The sequence below is a fragment of the Rutilus rutilus genome, assembly GCF_951802725.1.
Source record: "Rutilus rutilus genome assembly, chromosome: 10".
Taxonomy (NCBI): domain Eukaryota; kingdom Metazoa; phylum Chordata; class Actinopteri; order Cypriniformes; family Leuciscidae; genus Rutilus; species Rutilus rutilus.
In genome coordinates, this window is record NC_140215.1 from 4,755,903 (window position 1) to 4,783,498 (window position 27,596).

Genomic DNA, 27,596 nt, shown 5'->3' on the forward strand with positions numbered 1-27,596 from the left:
TTTAAATCAGAAATGCTATTAAACCTACTAATATTAAGCAACTACATGTACTTACTATAGGGTTAGGGTAGGATTAGGGTTTAGTTTAGGGTTAGTTGCATGTAATTATGCATAATTTACTGTTATTACTATGGTAAGTACATGTAACATATGTATCAAGGACACTGTAAAATAAAGTGTTACCAAATAACCCTATTTAATGATTTTCATTTATCATTTATATGCACCAATGTTGCAATATTTAGTGCACATAAATAAATAAATTAATTAAAAGTGCTCATATTTTTACGAAAGGATTTGAAAGAAACTTCCATGAAAATTTGTATTAATTAATTAATTACTCAAACAAATCATTGAATCGTTGAGTTTAGAATCGATTCATTGAAACAAGTTTAAATTCAATTATTTAATTATAAACTAATACGTTTAAATCAGAAATGCTATTAAAACTCCTTGTGACTTGCAAGAGGAGGAATGACTACAGACTGAATCGCCAAATCAAAAGCACATACATTAATATTCACAATGTTTATATATAGCCAGCAAAATCCTTGTGAATATTCTACATATGCCCAGCGCATTTCTCTCATTCTGTCTGTTGTCAGCCGTACCTCGATACAACATCGGCATCCCACATTTGAAAACACCCACATCCCTCCATCATTTCAGCCCATCAGTGTCACAACCTCCACTTCCATCTCCACCGGGACATTCTGCACATCCTCCTAAATGGATGGATGAGCAGAGCTCTTTACCTGCCATTTCTCTCATTCATTTAGTGGGCTAGAGGTGTGGGGTGCTGATAGCCATCCCTCTCTGTCCCGACAAACAGACGGTCTGGCATGCAGATGGCGGTTTAACACATCACCCTGTTCCCTGCATTAAAGCTCATCTTTCTTCATTGCTCATCAGAGCTCAGAGACATTAGGGGCCAGATTTACTAACAGCTTACTAAACCCTCTTTTGGCGTTACAAAACTACAGGATTTACTGAAGACACACAGTGAGAAATTAGCGTTGGAAAGGCGTGGACAGGGTTATTTTTGCGGCTGACCTTATTGCATATGTATTTGTAGGAGTTTCCCTTTCAGACACAACATTTATGAAAAGAGATTATTTAAATGAATCATGCAAGGTGACTTACTAAGGTTTGCGCTCGTCAATTTACTGGTGTTTGCGCTATTATTTACCACCCCCAAAAAACACGTCTTAAAGGGTAACAACTTTTTTTAGTTAATGATCTGTAAGACTGGGTCTTTATTAATGCTGTTCATTGATTCAAGTAATTTTTTTTTTTAAAGTGTTTTAATTCTACAATATATGGTGTAAACATGTCTGAGTGCTGCCCTCTTCAGGTTGAACGGTGGCTACTGCAGTTGAATTTTCTTATTGAAAGTTGTGGTACCCTCTGACGTCAGCTAAGGTTAGCTAACCAGCTAACCACGCCCTTGCCTACAGAGAGACGCGTCTCAGATGCACGCCCCCCCTCCGCTGGGCTCTGCCTACTTTTCCAGCATTTTTCAAATATTGCCAGTGGGTGGAGTCAGGCTCTGACCAGGGGTTTAGTTACCCTTTAAACCCAATGCTAACTCGTAGATTGCGTTGGTCATTATGGAAATGAACTGACTGCATCTGTGTTCTTTAATTCGCGTGTCGTCAGTAGATCACGCGCAGAACTTTACACTCCCATCTGAGCTTTTTTGGAATTGCGCTCTCACGCTAATTTGCCCTGTTTAGTAAATTTGGCCCTAGGTGTGTGCTAAAAGCATGACCTGAAACAACGCTTTGATTGAGCGTGAGTGAGTTTTACACCACATGCTTAGTACAGAACCACTCCACACACACATTCAGATTTTGAGGGGAGGGTCTATTACTGCATGTTTATTAAGCGTAAACATATTTAAACAATGTCAACATTAAAAAAAACTACTTCCAAACATGCATCTCAATTATTATCTTACCACAAACATGGCGTGTTAATGCTTATTGTTATTTAAGTTTAGTTTAAGTTTTTTTTTTTTATTCCAAAATAATTCCTGATTTTTTATTTTATTTGAATTGGGGTAACACACATGATGCAGAACTGCAAGGCAACTTTGAATGTAAAGAAGTAGAATTAAACAAATTGAAATTCACAGGAATCCATTTAATAGGGCTGAAGCGATTAGTCAAAATTATCGACAACGTCGACAGTAAAAAAAATTGTGAGGGGGACAGCCATCTGTAGTGGTGTCTGAAACCATAGTGGATGTTATCGAGTGCACTCCTCCCATAATACACCACAATAACGAGTGTACAACAGATGTACACTCAACGACTAGAGAATACCCATAATGCACTGTGAGGGTCGTGCCGAATGACTTCAAGTGGACTATATCAGTGGAGTCATGCAGGGAATAGTGAATGAGGGTATAGGGGGAGATTTCAAACACAGCTGTAGTCTTTTGATCTCATATAGGTCTGTAATAACGTGGTTCTACCAGTACAATACGAACGAACAATAGACAGACAGACAGACAGGCAGATAGATAGACAGATAGATAGACAGATAGATAGACAGACAGACAGACAGACAGACAGACAGACAGACAGACAGACAGACAGACAGACAGACAGACAGACAGACAGACAGACAGACAGACAGACAGACAGACAGACAGATAGATAGATAGATAGATAGATAGATAGATAGATAGATAGATAGATAGATAGAGCAAACACATCATCTAGACAGACAGACATAGATAGAGCAAACACATCATCTAGCAGAGAGTAAACCGCTAACAGGGAAAGAGGTCACGTTGAGTCCATTCATGATCCGGCTAATAGGTTAAAGTGTTTCTGGAATCTGAGTGGACGAGTGAGTGTTGAGGGCAGATGTCCTGCAGTGAGAAACATTACGTTTCCGATCCCTCAATCAAAAGCAGCCACACTGTTAAATCAATACAGAAAGCACTCTGCTAAACATGAGAGAAGAGAGACCCATCTGGCCTGTGGGGGAAACACACTCAAATGTGTGGGAATGAATGAGACCGCGTTACCTTTTTGGCTCTTTGGCTTATATTTGGTCCTTTAGTAAGCAGCTTTTCATTCAAGTACTCTCGATTCTACAACAACACAGAGGCGTGGGGAAACACAGAACATATATTAGTAACAGACCGCTGTGAAGCACTGGTTAAAGCATTTGAAGTATGGAGAGAGAGTATACGGCCGTACCTTAGCCTTTTGGAAAAATTTACATTTCAAAAGCTCGGCTGCAGTGGGCCTGTGGAGATGAGAAGAGCCGAGTTAAAGCGGTTGATGCTGACATTTTCAGACAGGCCCATATTTCAGGACTCAACACTAAGAATTTTTTGGATCCAGCTATGTTGGCTATCAGATTTTTATTTGACCTGGTGACATTTTCACGGTTCCTGAGGCCCAATTTTGGGATATTGTCAGAGATTATTTTATAATGGCTTCCAGTCACATTTAAATAATCGTCACTCAAGTGTTACATTATGTGATATTATTGATATTATATTTAACGTGCATGTATGTGTATATACATACAATGTAAGTGTGTGTATGTATCATGTTATCATGATATAAAATGATTACACTCCACTACAGCCCTATAACCCAATGTCCAATATATTGACCGGATGAGACCGCTGATAGAGACAGTGAACAGACCAGCAGCAATTTATGTTCTCGAGATCACATTAGCTCATCTGTATCTATTTGAGCGTGATCAGACCTACTTTGTCTGTGTGGAATTTCTTTTATTGACTGCAATTTATCTTTAGAGAGAACGTCTATTCAATAATGTACACAGCACAATTGCCTTGAGAATTAAAGGGCTTTGTTGAAACTTCTGAAACCTTCAGCATTCGTGATGATCCTTGGACACAGAATTACTTATTTGTGTGAACAAATAATGACGAATTGGCGGATTCCCAATTACCTCTTTGCAGGGTCCTTCTGAAGGCACAAGGATATAAGTTTTCTAAAAGATTTCCCATACTTCTTAAGCATCTCTTTGTCCTCAACCCCAGTCTCCAGGGTCGGAGGATCGTTCTGCAGCGTGAGCATTAAAACCTGCAAACATCAGATAAAAAAAAAATATATATATACTTTTGGAATATTTGTAGGGTTGAGAGAAAGTCTTTAATGCTACTACTAGGTAGAGGAATACTTTTGAAATGCTAACTTATGAACTCTCTGCAAAACATCTTATGAATTTTAATGAAAGCCTGAACAATATCAAGGAAAATATATATATATTATGACAATTTTCATTTTGGGTGAACTATACTTTCACCCTCTGAGCCTGCAAAACCACATTAGATATTAGATCAACTGTACAGGCTTTGCATTCATTTAGTTAAAGAGGACCTATTATGCTTTTTTACACTTTCATCTTTCTTAAGTGTGAAATGTTCCTGCTTGGGCATGAAAAAGTAGCCTGACGTCGTCATACTCAGATTCTAGTCAGAATATGAGTCTGAAACTGCTCCATTGGGCTGTAAATATGGGGCGTTTCAACCGAACCAGGAAGGAAAATGTCTCTGCACTCAATTGGATAGACCTACAACCAATCAGAGCAACGGAGTAAGTGACGTATGTTCTTCATTCATCTTTCCGATCGACAAATGCCTTGATCGCAGTTCTCTGTTCCTCTTTTAAAATGAACGCGCTGTCGATATGTTCTATAACAGACGCGATGGCGGAATCTACACATCGCAATTCTCCAGCGGCAGCCATCTTTGTTGTAAACGAATTCAACCCAAGCGCTCTTTGGTGACGTGGATGATTACGTTACTGTTGATCATCTGTCCATCATCATATAAAGCCCGCCCTGACAATTTGATTGGTCCGAACAGCTCTGGTTCGAGCATAGTTGCTCCACAAAGTCCAGACCGAACTTCCCGACCTCAAATGTTGTGGGCGGGGCTAAGTTCGGCTGGCATCCAGGCTAATGAAAAAGCTCTGCGAAGTTACAAAGCACAAAGTTCCTCCAAAGGGAGTTATTCTCTATATCAGTGTCACAGTTTCTGAACTCCCTGAAACGCCTCCATTGTAGTCTTGAGTTTTCTTCCAGACACTTACGAACACGTCACAATATTCCTCATTTAAATAATTCCCGCCCACAGCATAAGCAATAGGGTTGAGTTGAGTTAGTAGTGTGTTAAAACTTGCAGTTATGGTAAGGGTGTGACACTTCTCAAACACGCTCGAAACGGTTTACCGATCACAACTCACTGATCCAACTGGCCAATCAGAGCACAGTGTGTTTTTCACAAGGAGGGGCTTCATAGAGACAGGAACTAAACAGAGCGTTACTGACAGACTGGGAAGAGACGAGCTGCGATAATGTCAGATATGGGGAAAATAATGTGTTTTTTGAACATTCAAGCATAAAATCCTATTCTAGTTAGAGCCAAAAAACAAATAGCATAATAGGTCCTCTTTAAAATTGACAGTACAGACAATTAAAATAAACCACCAACACTTGATTTATCTTGTGAAACTGTTAAAAAAACAGGGTTTTCACCAAAACACACAGCACGAATCATCACATGAATAGGCAGTTGTCAGTTTACCTTCATAGGGGGGTACCGATGATACGGCGCAGAGCCTGTTGCAAGTTCAATGGCAGTGATTCCGAAACTCCAAATGTCAGCTTTGAAGTCGTAACCCCGTACCTGCAGTCACATGACATGCCAACTGACATCAGTTGATGGAATGGCAAACTATGATCCACATCAGCCATAAACAGCTGTTTTTTCCCACAGCAGAAATCAAATGATTTAAGTCACTTTTTTTTTTTTTTATGGAACACTGCAGTATTTATTATAAATGATTGATCCGTGCACATCATTGTTTTATTTTTATTTTTATTCATTTGCCCTCATAATCTTTAATCAAAATAACTTCCCCTCCCTCTTGCTCATTGATGACGAGGGCGGGACAACCAACCTGTCACTCACATGAGATCCATCAATAGCAAACCACAACCATCCAATCAATTCCCCATGGACACAATCAAGTCCCGCCCTACAATTGATGTTGTTCAAGAAGCCGTTTCACTTGGATATATGTCACATTAGAGAAGAAAAGACTATTTCAACTTTCATTTTATGCTGACTTTAACTTTAACCTTAATCTCCATGATCTGTGCTATAATAGTTTAATGGTTATTAATAATTCAGCTCTTAGAAACAGGCTAGCTGTGAACACTTTCACGGTTCAAAGATCCGTCATTTTACAGAAGATGAAAGAAACATTTTGCTTTGTTACAAAACCAAGTGAGCATCTTTCTTCTTCAGTTGATTCAGTTATCATATCGCTGTTCTAACGGCATGATAGTCTATTAAGCATAAAAATAAATAGCACGCATAAATATTGGGTAAAATAGTAGATTTATTAAGAAACTAATTCAGAAACTTTTATTCAGCAAGGATGCATTAAATTGTCAAATCAAAAGTGACAGTAAAGACATTTATAATGTATCAAAGATTTCTATTTCAAATAAATGCTGTTCTAATGAACTTTCTATTCATCAAAGAATCCTGAAAAAGGATTTTCAACATTGATAATAATCAGAAATGTTTCTTGAGCAGCAACTCAGCATATTAGAATCATTTCTGAAGGATCATGTGACACTGAAGACTGGAGTAATGATGATGAAGATTCAGCTTTGATCACAGGAATAAATTACATTTTAAAATATGTGACCCTGGATCACAAAACCAGTCACATGTCACACGGGTATATTTGTGGCAACAGCCAACAATACATTGTATGTAATTATCGATTTTTCTTTTATGCCAAAAATCATCAGGATATTAAGTAAAGATCATGTTCCATGAAGATATTTTGTCAATTTCCTACGGTAAATATATAAAACATTTATTTTTGTGAGTGAATGCAGCACAATCGCGAACATAAATGGACAACTTTAAAGGTGATTTTCTCAATGTTTCGATGTTTTTGCATCCTCAGATTCCAGATTTTCAATAGTTGTATCTCGACCAAATATTGTCCTATCCTAACAAACCATACATCAATGGAAAGCTTATTTATTTTCAGCTTTCAGATGATGTATAAATCTCAATTTTGACCCATGTGACTGGTTTTGTGGTCCAGGGTCACATATATTCAAATTAAAATTATTATTTAAAATTGTAATAGTACTGTTTTACTGCATTAATGCAGCCTAGGTGAACATAAGAATGTTCTTTAAAAAATGTGTAAAAACAGTAGTGTTTGATATTAATACATTCCAGTATGGAATAATCAACATTTCTTGCTTAAGTTGTCCACTATCTTTGATGGATTATGCTATTGAGCTTGTCACTGGCAATGCATACTGGGATTGACTTATTCATGTCTTATAAGGATATATTTAATGCTGCTTTAAAATGAGGCCCAAATAGACTATCTTACTACAGTATGTACACTTTAATGTTGGTTCTCTGAGCAAACTGACCTGCTCCATCACTTCCGGGGCCATCCAGCACGGGGTCCCCACAAACGTCTTCCTCACTTTGTGTCTAGTGACGTCTCCACCGGTGGCCAGAAAAGCACTCACACCGAAATCTACAGATTCAACCATTTCAAGTGAGTAACAACCTCATCAAAGGATCATGCACAAATAACATCTATTGAAACATGGGTTGAAGAGCTGAAAGTAAATGTTTAAATGGATATTCAATTGGACATGCATGCACATGAAAGATAGACATACAGTCTGATAAATGTGTTTGTTCAGTCAAACACTGAAAACGTGTCTTTCCAAAAAATCTAAACAGAGACTGTATGTCTATCCTTCACAGCCATATTTACATTTTCTTTCAACAATCAGAAAATATTATTTTTTTGAGATTGTAGTTCAAATCAGAGCTTTTTCTAATGAAATGTTTGACTGATAAATGTAAAAAAACATTTTCACACATAAAAGGTGAATCTCATAAAAAACAAAAAACATGTCAGGGTCAATATTTTACTGCAAAAATAAAGTCTATTTTTAGGGCAATTAATGTGGTTTGCCTTGTGAAATATTTTTATTACAATTCAAAAATCAGAAAAGATTTATGTATTTGTGAGTGAATCCTCATGAAAACATTTTCCAGGTTACTTGAAGAAAACAACTGTATTTTGTCTAAAGCAAATGAGTCCTACAGTAATTTAGGACAATTAACACATTTCATATTTTCTGTTTATTGCTGAAAAATAATGATATATTATTTCAAAAGTATGCATTGGTAGTTGATGCATAGCATGATCAAGATTATAGGTTAAACTTTTTATGAAAGAGTGAAGATGCATGTTTTAGGTCTTGAAAGGTTTCACTGTTTCATTCAATCATGATTTAAGGTAATTGGATGACAGCATTTAAAAAATGTAACAGTAAAAAAAAAAAGAGAGAGAACCTAATTAGAATCATCATTGAAAATAATGGGAATAAAATAAAAAAAAACTCAAAAGTAAAAATGTGATACTTTAAGAAAATGTTTAGAAATAAAGTAAATTATTTCAAAATGGAAAAATAGGCTTAATTTGTTATGTTTATTTTTTTTGGGGGGGGGGGGTATAAATTGAACCGTGTGTGTGTGTGTGTGTGTGTGTGTGTGTGTGTGTGTGTGAAAACGTTTTATAAATTTGTCTGTCAAACATTTCAATAGAAAAAGCTCTGATGTGACCTACAATCTCAACAAAGGCAAGCCAAGGTCGCTGGTGGAAACCCCTGTTACATAAAACCAATCAATATTCCAGAACTAGATCAGCCAGTTTCCCTCCAGGGACGGAAAAAGCCCCATTTCAGGAATTTAACACTTCTCCACAGTACGATCAATGTATCTCAGGCCTGTTTGACTGCTCTCCTTCATGTCGCTCGAACTTGCGAATTCACGAACCAAAATGTAAAAGAGAACAAAAGTTGATCATATATTATCATTTAATAATCAAAACATAATTAACTTTCTTGACAGCGGCTTGACTGACTGATTAAATCACTGCTTTTTATTGCTTTTATAGTTAGCATAATTAAAGTTAATTACCATGGTTTAATCTCTCTTAAGGCCCATAAATGTTGCTTTTTAGAGTGACAACCAATATTAATTAAAACAGGATTTTTACAGCTAAAGAAAGCTTAATTAACTCATGGCTATAAATAAGCTGAAATAATTATGCGACTGAATATTAAGGGCCCTATGTTACACCCGGCACAATGCAGCGCCAAGCGCAACGCAAGTGTTTTTTGCTAGTTTCAGCCCGACGCAGTTATCATTTTCACGTCCTGCGCCACGTTGTTTAAATAGCAAACGCATTTGCGCCCATTTGTGCGCCCATGGGCGTGCTGGACTGAAAACAAGGTGTGTTCTGGCACATTGTTGGCACGTTGCTATTTTGAGGCAACAGAAATAGACTGCGCCATTGACCAACTGAAACCTGGTCTAAAGTTAATCGCGCAATATAGATATATATTTTTTGCTATTTAAAGAGCACGTTAGTAATGTGCACCTATAGGCGGATCCACAACGTGTGTACACTCTGCTTATTACACACACAGGGACACACAGCAGCACACAAACATGCCAATGTAATTACAATGTAAAAGATTATTATTGTGTACATAAAGATATGGTGGAATCCGGCTTGTCCCGTAGATGGTCTGCTTGCACACTTTTACCTCACGCACGAGCAGATCCGTTTGCGCTCTGGGGACGCGTTCGGTCTCTCCACTATCAAATTCCGTCATGTAAATAGTGAATCTGCCATGGCGCGAGCGCAACTGGCATTTAAAGGGAATGGGAGATGAGACTCTGATTGGTTTAACACACATAAATCCCGAAACACACCCATTACTCATTAAGAGAATATAGGGACAACCCTTTTAGACGATGTGCCTAGCCGCTGAGCATTTTTCCCATCGTTGAAACTAGCAAAAGTGGATTCGGACTCGCCCTAAGTGAACTTGCGGCCTGCGCTTTAGACCATGCGCTTAGATCGTTAAAATAGGGCCCTAAGAATGCATTGGTCAAAATCAGTTAAAAGCAACAAAGAAATGTATAATATATTCTGTCATACATCTTTTATATAATTTTATGTTTTCCCCTGAGGTCCATGTATAATGTTAAGTTTTTTAAAACATCCATCTATCTATCTGTCTATCTATCTATCTATTTATCTATCTATCTCACTCTTAGAACTAGAAAGTGAAGTTCATTGGGACAAACTTTTATGTTGACAAAGACTTCTATACATTTTATAAGCTTTCAGCATGTTTTGTCATATTGCTAACAAGTTTTATCATGTTTTTATCATGTCGTGGCATGTGTCTAGTATTATTTAGATTTCATGTTTTAACACTCTATACATTGCTAGCATTTATTGACATGTTGCAAGCATTTTAACATGTCAACATGAATTAGCATGTTACTAGCATGTCTTACCAAATTGATAAAAATGTCTCTAACTTGTTTTAACACTTTGCTAGCATGAATGAATATGACAGCACATTGCTAACATGTTAACATATTGCTAATGTTTTATAACATGTTGCCAGCATATTTTAACATGTTTCTAGCATGAATGATCATGTTGCTAACATGTTTTAACATGTTGTTATTAACATGAATTAGCATGTTGCTAACATGTTTTAACATTTTTGTCCTAAGCCTGTTGCTAGTTAACTTACTAAGTATTACATACTTAGCTGGTTGCTGGTTAACTTACTAAGTATTACATACTTAGCTGGTTGCTGGTTAACTTACTAAGTATTACATACTTAGCTGGTTGCTGGTTAACTTACAAAGTATTAACTAACTTTAATACAAAAAGGAACAAAACATTTCAGACAATCTACGGTAAAGTTTCAGTAAAGTCAAAGGCAAACAAAGTTACAAACCAGCGATCTGCACCGATCCATCTTCTCCCAGTAGAATATTACCAGCCTTCACGTCCCTGAGGTCAAACCAAGACAAAGCACACACATGTCACGGTTTATTATAATCTTAAACATTAACAATAATGCCAGTGGCTGAAGAATGAATCCGCATGTTTATGAATTTTTCAGACCATTATTACAGCAGTGATGGCCTGGAGGGAAAAGACCACATTAGTATTTTTCAGCACTTAACATGCAGAGGAATTTAATTAAAGCATATTTTACTCTAGTTTCACAAAACCAGACGTTTGACTGTCAGCATAAAGTCTGGCCAATTTGCATCCTATTTGGACCAAGAGTTGTTCACTCAAACAGGAAGAGACCATCTGAAATGCGTGTGAAATGACGAGCCATAAATAATTTTGTCATTTAGGCCCGGGTAAATCTGAAATCAATACTGCAGAGAATTTGTGTAAACTTCATTAGAATCAAATCCAAATTGATGTCCTTCCAAATATAACTCAGAAAACAAAGTGAAATATGCAGTTATGTTCATGGATGTCTAATTTACTTGGTATTAACCTAGCAGATGTTTAAAAAAACCCTCTTTTGAGTATCTTTCAAAACTTTGATGCCACTAACTAAACTTCAAGTTCAAGTATGATTAAGGCCCTGTTTACACCTGGTATTAAGATGTGTTTTGGTCGATCGGATCACAAGTGGACGACACTAAATACAGGTGTAAATGGGGTCTAGAAAAAAAGCTTTGAGCTTGTCCACGTTCGATTTAAACTTTGTCGGCTGGAGACCCAAGTTTGGTTTGAAGATGAAAAACGTACCAAGCACAATGTTCTCTCCCCATTTCTGATTTTTAACACTCACTCACAGCGTTCGGCTAGTCTTGTGGCTGTCAGAGCAGAAACTAAAGCTGATGCTCTCCGTATGTTTTTCCGTGTCTCCAGTCGCGTTCATATGTAAATTGCACAAGCTTATTTTGTCCATTAGATCTGAAAAAGCCCATACATTTACCCATTCCCTCGAAGAAATCAGGACAGAAGTGGTTGAAAGTGGAGAAAAGAGACGGATTAAAACACCAGGTGTAAACGGGAATGTGTCTCCCTCGTCTACTTGTGATCCGATAAACCAAAACGCATCTTAAAGCGTTAGTTCACCCCAAAATGAAAACTATCCCATCATTTACTCACCCTCAAGCCATCCTAGGTGTATATGACTTTCTTCTTTCAGCCAAACACAATTAGAGTTATATAAAAAAAAATATCCTGGCTCTTCCAAGCTAATGGGAGTGAATAGAGCCTGAGATTTTGAAGACCAAAAAAGTGCATCCATCCATCATAAAAGTAATCCATAGAGGGTGTTAATAACGGCCTTCTGAAGAGAAGCCATGCGTTTTTGTAAGAAAATGATCCAGATTAAAAACTTTATAAACTGTAACGAAAAACGTGAAAAACGTAACGTGCGTTCACGAAACAGTCGAGTTCCGGCGTACGATTTAGGACTTAGGCATAAGCTTAGGTGAGAGTAGACGCGTCTCGCGGTTCAAACAAATAACAAACTCAAATTCTTGTTTTAGACTTATTAGACTAATTCGTGACTGGCGTTTTGTTTTGCTCTATCCTCTGCGCTTTCGTTCGTGAGTACGTCATGCGTCGGGTCAAAGGTCACTCTTCCGCCTGAACTAGACTCGCATACAGCCGTGATTTTAGTTTATAAAGTTCTTCTAATTATGGGTATTTTTCTTTCAAAAACACATCGCCTTGCTTCAGAAGGCATTATTACCCACTGGAGCCATATGTTTTTTTTTTATGATGGATGGATGCGCTTTTTTGGGCTTCAAAATCTCAGGCCCAAATCTCATTCTCATTATAAAGCTTGGAAGAGCCAGGATATTTTTTACTGTAACTTTGATTATCATATACACCTAGGATGGCTTGAAGGTGAGTAAATTATGGGATCGTTTTCATTTTTGGGTGAACTAACCCTTTAAAATACCAGGTGTATGGATGTCTATACATTTACTTGGTATTTACTTAGTAGGTGTTTTAAAAACCTCTTTTGAGTATTTTTTTCTTACCACTTTGATGCCACTAACCAGGAAAACTTTAAGTTGAAGTACGACTGAAGCAAATGGCCTGTGATTGGAAGGGAGTTACATAGTGGAATAGTGACAATAATAGATTTTTCCGTACCTGTGAATCTGCCCATTTTTGTGGAGATAATCTAATCCCTCCAGTACTTCCTTCAGAATGGTTGCTATTGTGGATTCATCTAGGACACCGTTTTTATGCTCTCCTTTGATGAACGTGTGCTTTATGATGTCTAACACTGATCCTGGATGAATAAAAAGCCTTGTAAGCACACAAAACACATGCAAATCTACAAAATATACATGCATATATAACACATACAGTTGCCACAAATAGCATTTGGACACACAAACTGAGCATTGGACAATATTATCAAATCAAAATGACATTTAAGAAACACAACCACACTTTTCATGCAAAACATTTCATAAGAAGCTTGTTTTAAATGATAAAACAATACATTTAGTGTTGAATGAATACAATAAGACTGATTCCTCTCACCTCCACTCAGGAGTTTCATGACGAGCCAAAGTTCATCTTTCACAACGAAAGAAGTGTAGTATGTGACCACGTTTGGATGGTTACACTGGCTCATGGCTTGGATCTCTTTCTGTGGAGACAGATGGAGGTGTCTAGCTTTATAATGCACGTCTTTAATTATGTCTACGTGCTTTATAATGCATGCACATCAACGTGATTGCAAAAGTAGAGACAGAGAGAAGTTCTTGAACTGATTTATAAAAGACACCATTCACCAACAGAATAAATCTCACAAAATCTATCTGTGTGTTCAGGTCATATTATACCCCAAAAATGAAAAAGGAAATTAAGCCCATGTTTATGACTTGTGTGACTTCTAAAACATGTAAATACCAATTAAACACATTTATCCTCCAATTTCATTACCCTATTAGAAAAAAAAAAACTATTCTCATTACTGTAATGTCATGTATATTGTTGGCTCTTTAAAAAAATTGCTTTTGCTCCTCACTTTGGATAAAAGTGTCTGCTAAATGAATTAATGCAAATGTACATGAATCAGATCTTACTGTCCATTGCATAAAAACATTTATTCAATTTGATGAAACGATTTAGTTGAGCCATCATTCAGTTCTCTAAATGTATTAAAATATTTCAATAATATGCATATAAATTAGGGCTGTCAAACGATTAATCGCGATTAATCGCATCCAAAATAAAAGTTTGTGTTTACATAATTTATGTCTGTGTACGGTGTATAATTATTTTCTATATATAAATACACACACATGCATGTATATATTTAAGAAATATTTGCATGTATATACTGTGTATATATATATTTATATTATATATAATTTATATTATATATAAATATTTTATATATAAATAACACATTTTCTTAAATATATATATGCATGTGTGTGTATTTATATATAGAAAATAATTATACTCCGTACACAGACATAAATTATGTAAACACAAACTTTTATTTTGGATGCGATTAATCGCGATTAATCGTTTGACAGCCCTAATATAAATGTTTCTGATCTGTTATCATGTATTGTTATATTGATGTATATACATGGTAATGATTAGTATAAAAAAAAGTCATCTTTGATAATCCAAATATAATACTTAAACATTTTTTTCCTGTTAAAATAATTGTTTCATGCCTTAACATAGCTTGAATGTAACTACACCATTACTTCATTTAGTATACGCGGATACATTAATATGCAAATTAGTCTCCGCCTCCACTCACTCGCACCAGCTCGGACTACCTGATCCTGATTTAATGAGCAATCTTTACTTCTGAAAATATCAGACAAATATAAACTCTTATCCTCGACATGTAAAGTGCTAATCAATGCTTCAGTACTAAAGCTGTTTATCACTTTATTTCAAAGCAGAAATCATGCATAAAAATGCCATTTTGCTTGCAGGTCAACAACATACAATTGATGAAATAATTTCACATGTTATAATAATATAAGGCTTTAACAAAAAACCTGCAAGATCCAAATCTGAAGAAAACTGAAAAAGGTCATTGCGTATGTATGCCTGGTTTCAGCATAAATATACACAAACCCATATTTCTGTGTCAGCCAATTTGAGAGTAAATCTGAGAGATGCTTATAGCAGATTCCCATCTCCGGGAATAAACTTGTTTTCGCGGCAGAATAGTCATTAATCAAACCATCAGTTTCCAGTCTCTCTGCACCAAAACAAAGATCAATGGAAAACAACTCAGTCATGAGTGTCGGAGTGAAAGGCCTGCTGGGTGTGTGTGTGTGTGTGTGTGTGTGTGTGTGTGTGTGTGTGTGCGCGTGTGTGTGTGTGCGTGTGTGTGTGTGCGCATGATAACAGTAGGGAAAGCGCGCTGTGAGAAAAGCATGTAACGTGTGTCTTTGACAGATATGAAACACATTCATGAGAAACTAGGGCAGTCACAACTATAAGTGTTGGCTAATGATCAATAATCCTACAAATAATTGTGATTAATGATTTAATTGACTTTTGAAACACTTACATTGTACGTTTAATGCACATGCACATTAACAAGTCATTTATTCATTCAAAATGATTAAATCTGAAGTGTTTGTTGCTCTACAGGGAAATTTGTTTTTGTGAACAAGTAAAAAAAAATTTAACATTAAAACTGCTCGAAGGTAAAGCAATGATAATTGTCTCTCAGTGCTGGGTAGATTATTTATTGTAGTCAGTTACTGATTCCAAACATATTTTATATATTATACATTACATATTTATGGTACTATAATCTGACTACTTTTTTAATTACTTTTAGATTACTTTTGATCTAACTCGTTTATTACATTGTTTGATATATATATTCCATTGTATCCATGGTATACATTGAAAATATATTCCATAAATATTAAATTACGTCAGAGTTTCCCAGACTGGGGCTCGTGATGGAACTGCAGGAGTTCCTGAGTTTAATGAAAAGCTATTAATTAAATCATTAACATTTTAAATTACAATAAATCATTTTAAAATAAAATAAAACACCTACTAAAAGGAATTCAAAAAATATTGTGTCTGTTTACCTGCATGTCATGTGACCATTAACAGACATCATGAATTTAATTGTATTATTTATTATTATTGATTTCATTTTATTATTGACCTAACTTATTAACTTACTTCAAGTAAATATACAGTATCAGGTCAAAGAGGTTCAGCTGACAAGAAAGTTGGGGAATCCCTGCATTGCATGTAAATGACGTGAATTTGTACATTTATGTGTTTGAAAGACAAAAGCCTTCCAGAGACAGTGATAAATCAAATAATAATGAATGTGTTTGTCAGGAGTTGATTGGATATGCAATGTTGAAATGTTGAGAAAACACTGAAAAATGAAATGATTTCTGTAAATCCAGTGCTCAAATACTGTGTGTGCAACTCAACAAACCTGGAAGACCTTCTGAACGGATTTATGTTTTAGAAAGGAACATTTTAAAGATAGAAAAGAAGTAGTAGGGAGAATCAATGAATTATGAATAATTTAATAACATGTAATTATGTAATCAATGAAAAGGTAACTGTAGTTTTCAAGTATTTTAAAACATAATATAATCTGATACCTCTAAAGAAGCAATAAGTCAGGATGATTTCAAATTTATGTTTCTGAAACAGATTTTCTGATATAAAAAGAGCGATCGCCCACTCCCATGAAGCATTGCGAACGAAGTAAACGAGTCTCAGTCAACTTCTGCATCTGTATATAATTTTTACAATATTTTTGAAAGAAGTTTCTTATGCTCACGAAGGATGCATTTATTTGATCAAAAAACACAGTAAAATAGTAATATTGTGAAATATTATTACAATTTAAAATACCTGTTTTCTAAAATATGATTTATTCCTGTGATCATTAATCATTAATCCAGTCTTCAGTGTCACACGATCCTTCAGAAATCATTCTAATATGCTGATTTGCTACTCAAGAAATATTTCTTATTATCTGCTACTTAATTTTTGTTGAATTAATGGAAAGCATGTATTTGAAGTAGAAATATTTTATAACGTTATATCTTAAACTGTAACTTTTGATCAATTTGCATCCTTTCTGAATACAAATATTAATTTCTTTCAATACTTTTTTGCATTTCTTTCAGTCAATTTCTTTTAAATATGTCACAGTTATCTTCAAATACAGAGCAATTTCTACATATTGCGCGCATAAGACTCGAATACATCATTCACCATACTTTTTTATTCTCATTTTCTGCTTTAAATCAAAGGTTATAAAGTTGTGATTTATCTGGGTTAGTTTGGCTCTTTATTTAAGATTATTTTTGGAATGCCTATGATGAAAGATGAAAATGAATGGGAAAAAAATACTTCTGGAAGCAAATGATGACAGGCCCCAAACTGATGTCATAGGTCGATCCAATATTGCTTATCCCGGTCCAGTCAGGCTGCTCAAACAAACAAATTGCAATTCACCTTTAACTCTTTGCGATTCGATATTGTGTGTGTGTGTGTGTGTGTGTGTGTGTGTGTGTGTGTGTGTGTGTGTGTGTGTGTGTGTGTGTGTGTGTGTGTGTGTGTGTGTACTTGTCTACCTATCTAAGTGGGGACCTTGGTGTCGTTACACACTCACCAACAGGGGACCGTCGAGCCAAGTGGGGACTTTTTTCAAGTCCCCTGTTGGTCATGCTTTAAAACATGTTCAAATTAGCTAAAACACGCTCTGGTGAATTTGTTTCATTTTTGACCAAGTGGGGACCTACATGTGTGTGTGTGTTTAAGTCCATACTCAGCAGCGCTCCTGTAGGCTGGGGCAGGAACTGCAGTGGCCCATTAACACACGTCGTTCACACTTCTCTATTGTCTGAATGGGTTGCTGTCCTAGAGAGGCTCTGAGACTGTAGAGCTGATGTTTAACTGGCGGCTTAGTTCAGGAGCTTTATAATAACTACACGCTATTATTCATTAGTTAAGCATTAGTAAACAGTTAATTAATTTATTAAGAATTAATATACATTAATAAGCAGTTTATAAATACAGCTATAAATGCTTTGTTCCTGTTTTAAAAGCATATCAAAAATGTGTTTAATAATTGTATTTTCATACTTTTTTAATGATCAATTTATCATTTCTAAATGAAGTATAGCATAATTTACAAAGCAGTTATTTAGGAGTTGTCAGTGGTTCATAAGATCACCTACAAAGTGTGAGTAAATGATTAAACTATTTAAATGTGCATTCATACATATTTATTATTCAGACATATAGTAATAGTTCCTTAGTGTGTTTATAAATGGTTTATTAACATGTATTTCTACTGTAATGCAGGTAGTTATAAAGCATTTAGTAGTGGTAAGTTCACTATTTTTTGTGAGCTCATCTAAAGTGAGGACTAGTTATGCCTTGTAAAACATTTATAAAGGAGATTTAAAGGCTGTTAATATTTCTATGTTCTCTATCGCTGTGTTGTGTTTGTTTCCTTTTTCTGTTTAGAAGAAAACTGAGTCTTTAAATCTCCTTTATAAATTATTTACAGGGCATAACTAGTCCTCACTTTAGATGAGCTCACAAAATAGTGAACTGACCACTACTAAATGCTTTATAACTACCTGAATCTACTACATTTACTTACACTTTCTAAGTGATCTTTTTAATCACTGACAACACCTAAATAACTGGTTTAAAATAACGCTATACTGCATTTAGAAATGATAAATTGATCATTAATAAAGTATGAAAATAAAATGATTAAACACATTATAGATATGCTTCTAAATCAATAATACAACATTTAAAGCTGTATTTATAAACTGGTTATTAATGTCTGCTTTATTATTTAACTGTTTATTGATTAACTAATGATTAATAGGATGCAGTTATTATAAAGGGTTACCATATATATTATATTATTCATAATATAACTTCAAATATGCATTTTTTTATTAAAAAAAAATATATATATATATGACGAGGGGATCTGCAACTCAATGTTATAATTATAATGCAATTATTATTATAATATAATTAAGATATTAATAATGCGACTGATAGTATTGGCTGCCTATTAAATAAAACATAATTTCTACTCTAAAAAAAATCAACAGACATGTCCTTATTTTTTTCTGTTTCCTTTGTTTCTAGGATGTTGATGTACAGAGATAGTCAGTGTTTGAAATATTGCTCAATTTAAATGCAACCAAACATGTGTCGCTCGTTACCATCCAACAGTGGACCCTTCTTTAAGATCAAATTCAAAACTTTTGAGTTGACTTGCTGCATCTGGTCATTTTGAAGAAACAAAAATGAAATACAATTTTTTTTCATAATATAACTTCAAATATGCAAAAAAAACTTAAACATGCCAAGATGGAATCTCAACTCTGAACGATCTCTACCTATAACACAGTGGACTCACAATAGCCTGCAATAGAACTGTGTGTGTGTGAACAGTTAAGTCTGTCTTTATTTTGTAACTATAAGTATATATATATATATATATAGGCCTTCATAGATACTTTGTATGCTTGGTTATGCAGTCCCTACCAATTTACTTGCCATTGTTATGTGCCACTGCACACACACACACATGTCTATATTACTAACAGACCAATGTCGCTCTACACTGACCAAGTGAGGACTTTGTGAACGATCTCTACCTATACAAGTGGGGACTCTGCAATGGAGCTGTGTGTGTGTGAACAGTGAAGTGAACTGGCAGTGAAGTCTGCCTTCATTATGTAACTATATATATATATAAAAAAATATATATAACCCATCAGTTATATTAATAAAAAAGACCATTTAAATCTACAACAGGGTAAAAAATACAGACGGGCCGGCGGCAACAGTTCAAAAGCAGAGGCGATAATATCCTCTTATCATTCATAATATTCTTTTTCTTATTTAACGCTCTCTCTTTATAGATACTTTCCAAGCTTGGTTATGCAGTCCCTAACAATTTACTTGTTACTAATTTTCTTAATAATTTCTTCTGTAACTCAGCAGCAGTTCCATACCAACAAATAATACAGAATATCATAACACTTTCAATGAAAGCACTATAAAACATCATAAGCTTTATGATGTGGACATTACAGCAAAGTTATTGCTTTAAGAAGTTCATTCTCTGTTGTGGCCTAATCATTAAAACATAATTTCTACTCTAATAAAATCAATAGATGTCATTTTTTTCTGTTTCCTTTGTTTCTAGGATGTTGATGTACAGAGATAGTCAGTGTTTGAAATATTGCTCAATTTAAATGCAACCAAACATGTGTCGCTCGTTACCATCCAACAGTGGACCCTTCTTTAAGATCAAATTCAAAACCTTTGAGTTGACTTGCTGCATCTGGTCATTTTGAAGAAACAAAAATGAAATACAATTTTTTTTTCATAATATAACTTCAAATATGAAAAAAAAAAAAAAAAAAAAACCTTAAACATGCCAAGATGGAATCTCAACTCTGAACAATCTCTACCTATACAACAGTGGACTCACAATAGCCTGCAATGGAACTGTGTGTGTGTGTTTGTGTTTGTGTGAACAGTTCAGTCTGTCTTTATTTTGAAACTATAAGTATATATTTATAATATATATAGGCCTTCATAGATACTTTGTATGCTTGGTTATGCAGTCCCTACCAATTTACTTGCCATTGTTATGTGCCATTGCACACACACATACATGTCTATATTACTAACAGACCCTTCTTTAAGATCAAATTCAAAACCTTTGAGTTGACTTGCTGCATCTTGTCATTTTAAAGAAACAAAAATGAAATACAATTTTTTTTTCATAATATAACTTCAAACATGCAAAAAAAAAAAAACTTAAACATGCCAAGATGGAATCTCAACTCTGAACAATCTCTACCTATACAACAGTGGACTCACAATAGCCTGCAATGGAACTGTGTGTGTGTAAACAGTTAAGTCCGTCTTTATTTTGTAACTATAAGTATATATATATATATATCATAGATACTTTGTATGCTTGGTTATGCAGTCCCTAACAGTTTACTTGCCATTGTTATGTGCCATTGCACACACACATACATGTCTATATTAAGCCGCTTTTCCACCGAAATTACCCGGAACAATTTGTCCCAGGAACTTTTTTCCCAGGAACCTTTCTTGCCCCAGACCGGTTGCTTTCTGCGTTTACACCGCGGTCTAAAGTACCGGGAAGGTAAACTGCGCGCAACTGCTCCTCCCAGTCTGCGACGGACAGTAATCAGTTTTGAGCGCCACATTTATAAGTTTGGAGGAGATTCAAACTGTGTTGCAGTTATTGGTTTACTAACGAGGTAATTAACATAACAAAATAGACGAGCACTGATACTAAAGCGTGTTCAGAAAGCTTGTATGCGTATAAAATTAAGACAAGGTACGTTGTGAGATGACTGGGAATAACGCGCAAAAATTTCCTTTTGCGTAAATACTCTTTAAAAAAAGCCTGAACCCCGTCTATCAATCATAAATAGTGACAGTCTTGTAAATAGTTGTTTGTTACACCTCAATGCGCTATTTCAATCCTGTTATAGTAAATTTGTAACATGGTTTGCCTTGCAATAGATGACAATGTGTAAACATAATGACTTAATATTAAAAGCTGTGGCATAAAAGAGACGAGCACTGATAAAGCGTGTTCAGAGCTCGTAATGCTAACGTTAGATATAAAATTGTATGTTATCAGCTATTGCGGACATTGGCCGTGAGATGGCTGTGACGAACGCGCAGAAAGTTTCCTCTTCCACAAATACCCAAATAATAAAGCCTGAAACTCGTCGCCAGTCCCCCAGTTTTTTTTTATTAAATTCCATATTTGCAGACAGACAACTTTACTGCATGAAGCCACTTTTTAAAAGGGAGGTTAAAAATAAAGAAAATGCTGCGTGTGGTCATCCAACCAAAATGCGGCGTGAACACAACCAATCAGCTTGTGCAGCGCACAAGTCCCACCCCTGAAAGTTCCTGAACTTTGAAAAAGTACTACCTCGTGAGCAGGGACTATCGGAGGGGGAAATATTTACCCGGAACTTCATTTAGACCCTGGTTCCTGCGGTGTAAACACATCGAGTACCAGCCCAAAGTTCCTAGTTCCTGGGGAAAGTTCCTGCGGTGGAAACGCGGCTTTACTAACAGACCAATGTCGCTCTACACTGACCAAGTGAGGACTTTGTGAACGATCTCTACCTATACAAGTGGGGACTCTGCAATGGAGCTGTGTGTGTGTGAACAGTGAAGTCTGCCTTCATTATGTAACTATATATATATATATATATGTAGTATATTATATAGTATATTATATATTATGCCTTTTTTCATTCATAATATATATATTTTTTATTTAATGCTTATTTTCTCTCTTCATAGATACTTTCTGCTTGGTTATGCAGTCCCTTTAGGGTTTATGGGATTAATCAAACATAAATAGCTCTTTAAGGTAACAATTTCAGGTGACCTATATTTAGTATAGTGTAAAGCATACTTTATACAGTGAATAATGATTTTATTAATTTAAAATGAACTTCGCGTCCCCAGTTGGATGGTATAGAACGATACTTGTTTGGCTGCTTTGTACATTTCTTGCCATCACAAACACACTGTAAAGATTTTGGAGATCAATCTCAAAATGTTACGTAGACTTGCTGCACTGAACATTTTTAGTTGGTTCAGTTGAAATATATGAAGTAGGGATGTTCATTTAACATTTTGTTTTCTGACTGAAAGCTGATTCTTGTTAACCAGTCATCATCAGTTAACTGACATGATTTGAAGGTTAGATTATAATTAAATGGAATTAGAATAGATAATAGTCTGTGACTGATTCAAATACCTCAAACATGTAGATTTACATGTGCAAATAGCAGCATAAACAACAGAACATGAGGATTCACACACCGTCACATCAAGCACCCGCAGTGCTTCTGTGAACACAGTAAACCAGAATAAAACTGTATATATAACTGTATAATAAATAGGCCAACTTAAATGAACAATTAACAAAACTAAAGTGCAATAAATAATAAACGCTTTAGGGTCTGTTTACATGACATAATTTTCAACTGAAAACAGAAAACGTTTTGGCCGTTCATTTCAACGAAAATGCCATTTTGGGGGCCTGACAATGCAAGCTTTTGAAAACGATGCCTTTCCCATCTGCGTAAACAACATAAATGGGAATTTGTGAAATTGGTACGTCATTCCAACCCTGTCACACTAAATGCATCTCTATAGCACACATTGTGTTTATTGTGCAATTTATACACAGAAAGGAGTTTATGTGTGCATATGATATGCATGGGTGGGTTTAGGGTAGATTTAGTAGTGGTGTGTAATGTGTAATATGTAATATGTATTATATGTTTGGTTAGGATTAGTGTTGTAGGGTGTGTGTGTATTACATGCAATAAAGTGCGTATCATATGCATGTAAAAAACTAATTTTCGCGTAAAACATTGCACGATAAACAATGCATGCTATAGAGATGCATTTTCATGAGATCAGGCTGGGCATCCACAAGTATATAACATGTTCACATGCATACTTATCATTAGGTGTTCACATTTTCATAAATATTCGCCGTTTTTTTTTTTTTTTCTGACAAGGCGAACTACTGGCCTGGCTTGCATAATACAGCCCTTTTAGTGTTTATAGGGTTTGTTTTTAAACAATGTTATAGTTGTATTTAACAATATTTTACATTTTCACGCACTTGTGTAGTGTATTACTTTGGTTTGAAAATTACTTGCATTATCTTTTTAACTGTTAAATTCTCATTAATTTCTCTTTCATTATGCTTAGATGAGGTTAAATCTTGGCTTGCTCAAAACGTTTTGTCTTTAAATGAAGACAAAGAGGTGATAGTTTTCGCCCCACTGATCATTTTAAGACCCCCAGCATCGATTTGAGGAGCTTATCTGCATTTATATCTACACATGTGCGGAATATGGGGTGTGCTTTTAGATGGGCCTTTACAATTTGACAAACAAATATCTTCGGTAATTGGATCTAGTTTCTATCATCTTTGCTTTTATCTAAAATTAAAGACTTCCTAACTGACAAAACTGAATAGAGCAGAAATGTCTCTTTAAGGTAACAATTGCAGGTCACCACACAAGTTAAACTGTACATGATCTAGACTCTAGATAAATAAAATGCGACCGCAGCAGTAAGTCAGGGGAATGCTTATATTTCTTCCTTTGGTTTCAATTTTGAACATGTTGCAGTTCTTTTTAAAAAGGTATACATTTTAGTACAATTATGAAATGATATAACATTATTTGATACTGTACATTAGCAGCAATTTCGGTACACATTTTTCACTTTAGCAACAAAGTGGAGACCCTCTTTTCTGTAATGAAAGGCCAATCTTATGGGTTGTGGTCTCTCAGACATCGGCAGTAATAAAAATAAAATAAAAACATTGTTTCCCTTTGGACTTTAATTACACTTGATACTGGGCATCATTACATTTTTCCCCTGACTGACATGTGATTGTAACCCGATCATAATCTGTTATCCGACAAGAATAGAATGTTATATTCTAATTAAATTAAATTAGAATGTATGTATTTCTCAATAATTATCACTTTTTTCAAAGCTCTTCAATCCACTGTCTTAACCAACTTCCAGCTTCACTGCAGTTAATTTCACATTCAAAACGCATTAAAACTACCAAAACACATAATTTCCTTTTGTATAGATGTTGATAAAAATGAAAGACTAAGACTTGTGTAGGTGTTTAGTTACATCTTCATTTTTCTGTTTTTTTGTTTTGTTTTGTTTAAAAAAAAAAAAAAGAATATTCAGAATATCAATGTGGTATACGGTAGAAATATTGCACATTTCAGTCTAGCTTAGGTTTTTAAATTAAATAACACAGTCTTGGAAATAATATGTAAGCATGTGCAAATAAGCCTGTATAGTAAATCAAGTTCTGTTGGTATTTGTGTTTAAGTGAGAAATTAATTCATTTAAATTGAAAGATCTCAATGTTAATAAGATCTTTCAATTATATTTAACAGTTTTGAGCGTATAAAAGAGTGTATAAAAATGGGCTCTGAGTTTTGGCAGTGGTTGTGTCTAAGTGAAATATGTAGTTTGGAAGATGTAGTCACTGAATGCATTAGCACAACATTGAATGACACAGACATTTGCAACACTTCTACAGTAATACCGTATTAAAATATATTCAGAATCTAAAAATAAATACTAAAAACTATCAAAACAATTAGATGTAGCTGAACACATTAATCTCCAATTTCATCACCATCTGTAAAAAGGGGAAACTTGGGGGGGAAATGTGTACTGTAGGCTACTGTAAACAATGACCATGTGACATAAAATACTGTGAATTCTGAACAACAGAAAACAGCAGAAATATGTTATAATGCTACCTGTTATTTGTGTGTTTTTTTTTTTTATTTAACTTGTGTTTTTTGGGTAAAACCTTTTCTAGTGTTCTGGAATAATGATTTGATCGGAGACATGAATGAAGTTTCAGTGCATTTTGAATGTGAAATGAACTGCTGTCAAGCTGTAAGTTGGTTTGGAGAAGATATCATGGTCTTTTAACCTGATATCATTTAAGATATAATGTAAGACTGTAGTATAAATGATTGAATGATTTAACCATAACTCATTACTATCCTTGATATTCTAAAATAGGTATTTTTCATGTGTATGTAGACTCTAGTGTGTGTGTATTGAATTGTTGCACTTCCCCCCAACATGCAGTTTACATATCAATGCAGGAAGGCCTGAAAGGCCAGTGTTTTTCTCAGGTGAGAAAACAGGCCAACAACCCTCACAGTACTGTAAGATATCATGGCTTGATATTCTAAAATAGGTATTTTTCATGTGTATGTAGACTCTAGTGTGTGTGTATTGAATTGTTGCACTTCCCCCCAACATGCAGTTTACATATCAATGCAGGGAGGCCTGAAAGGCCAGTGTTTTTCTCAGGTGAGAAAACAGGCCAACAACCCTCACAGTACTGTAAGATATCATGGTCTTTTAACCTGATATCATTTAAGATATAATTTAAGACTGTAGTATAAATGATTGAATTATTTAACCATAACTCATTACTATCCTTGATATTCTAAAATAGGTATTTTTCATGTGTATGTAGACTCTAGTGTGTGTGTATTGAATTGTTGCACTTCCCCCCAACATGCAGTTTACATATCAATGCAGGAAGGCCTGAAAGGCCAGTGTTTTTCTCAGGTGAGAAAACAGGCCAACAACCCTCATAGTACTGTTACCAATATATGTGCATCTTCTCAAATAAACTAGAGAAAACGCTGGGATTTACCCTGCCAAATTAAATTAAATTACAGGTTTTTACAATCGCTAGGACACATTTCTCAATATTTAGGTACATTTTCAAAACTCTTCACTCAGTTCTTGGAAAGCCCACATTTCTTAAAAAAATACAATAGTTGCCGGAATTTTGAAGATAATCAATGTGGGCTTTCCAAGTAAATGAACGATCAATGACCACACCTAGATACTTATATCCACCTGCTCAATGATATTATCATAGATGATGACTGGGTTCAACTGCAGTGAATTATAAACAGTAGATAGTGTCATTCTTGAAAGCATTTTACAAAAGAAAGCATTGTGTAATGCTCCTGTTGTTTGTATTTTTTTATTTTATGAGTGACAAAGTGTATGGGTGAAACCCTTTCTAGTGTTCTGGAATAATAAGTTGATGGAGACATGAATGAAGTTTCAGTGCATTTTGAATGTAAAAATTAACTGCTGTCAAGCTGTAAGTTGGTGAACTGAGTGAAGAGTTTTGAAAATGTACCTAAATATTGAGAAATGTGTCCTAGCGATTGTAAAAACCTGTAATTTAATTTAATTTGGCAGGGTAAATCCCAGCGTTTTCTCTAGTTTATTTGAGAAGTTGCACATATTTTGGTAACAGTACTATGAGGGTTGTTTTCTCACCTGAGACAAACACTGGCCTTTCAGGCCTTCCTGCATTGATATGTAAACTGCATGTTGAGGGGAAGTGCAACAATTCAATACACACACACTAGAGTCTACATACACATGAAAAATACCTATTTTAGAATATCAAGGATAGTAATGAGTTATGGTTAAATCATTCAATCATTTATACTACAGTCTTACATTATATCTGAAATGATATCAGGTTAAAAGGCCATGATATCTTACAGTACTGTGAGGGTTGTTGGCCTGTTTTCTCACCTGAGAAAAACACTGGCCTTTCAGGCCTCCCTGCATTGATATGTAAATTGCATGTTGGGGGGAAGTGCAACAACTCAATACTCAATACACACACACTAGAGTCAACATACACATGAAAAATACCTATTTTAGAATATCAAGGATAGTAATGAGTTATGGTTAAATCATTCAATCATTTATACTACAGTCTTAAATTATATCTTAAATGATATCAGGTTAAAAGACCATGATATCTTCTCCAAACCAACTTACAGCTTGACAGCAGTTCATTTCACATTCAAAATGCACTGAAACTTCATTCATGTCTCCGATCAAATCATTATTCCAGAACACTAGAAAAGGTTTTACCCAAAAAACACAAGTTAAATAAAAAAACCCCACAAATAACAGGTAGCATTATAACATATTTCTGCT

At 35.1% G+C, this 27,596-nt stretch overlaps 1 protein-coding gene across 2 annotated transcripts in view; it reads right to left on the minus strand.

Moving 5' to 3' along the window:
- The window catches only part of stk39 (serine threonine kinase 39), a 90,628-nt gene that overhangs the window by 46,891 nt on the left and 16,141 nt on the right, over positions 1-27,596 (minus strand). For both annotated transcript variants that reach the window (XM_084421956.1, XM_084421955.1), the window contains exons 3-10: positions 13,479-13,587; positions 13,080-13,221; positions 10,894-10,949; positions 7,474-7,583; positions 5,585-5,686; positions 3,946-4,079; positions 3,216-3,264; positions 3,041-3,106 (exon numbers count right to left, since the gene is read on the minus strand). In XM_084421956.1, coding sequence (XP_084278082.1) covers positions 3,041-3,106; positions 3,216-3,264; positions 3,946-4,079; positions 5,585-5,686; positions 7,474-7,583; positions 10,894-10,949; positions 13,080-13,221; positions 13,479-13,587 — 768 coding nt within the window. The remainder of the gene's footprint in view (positions 1-3,040; positions 3,107-3,215; positions 3,265-3,945; positions 4,080-5,584; positions 5,687-7,473; positions 7,584-10,893; positions 10,950-13,079; positions 13,222-13,478; positions 13,588-27,596) is intronic.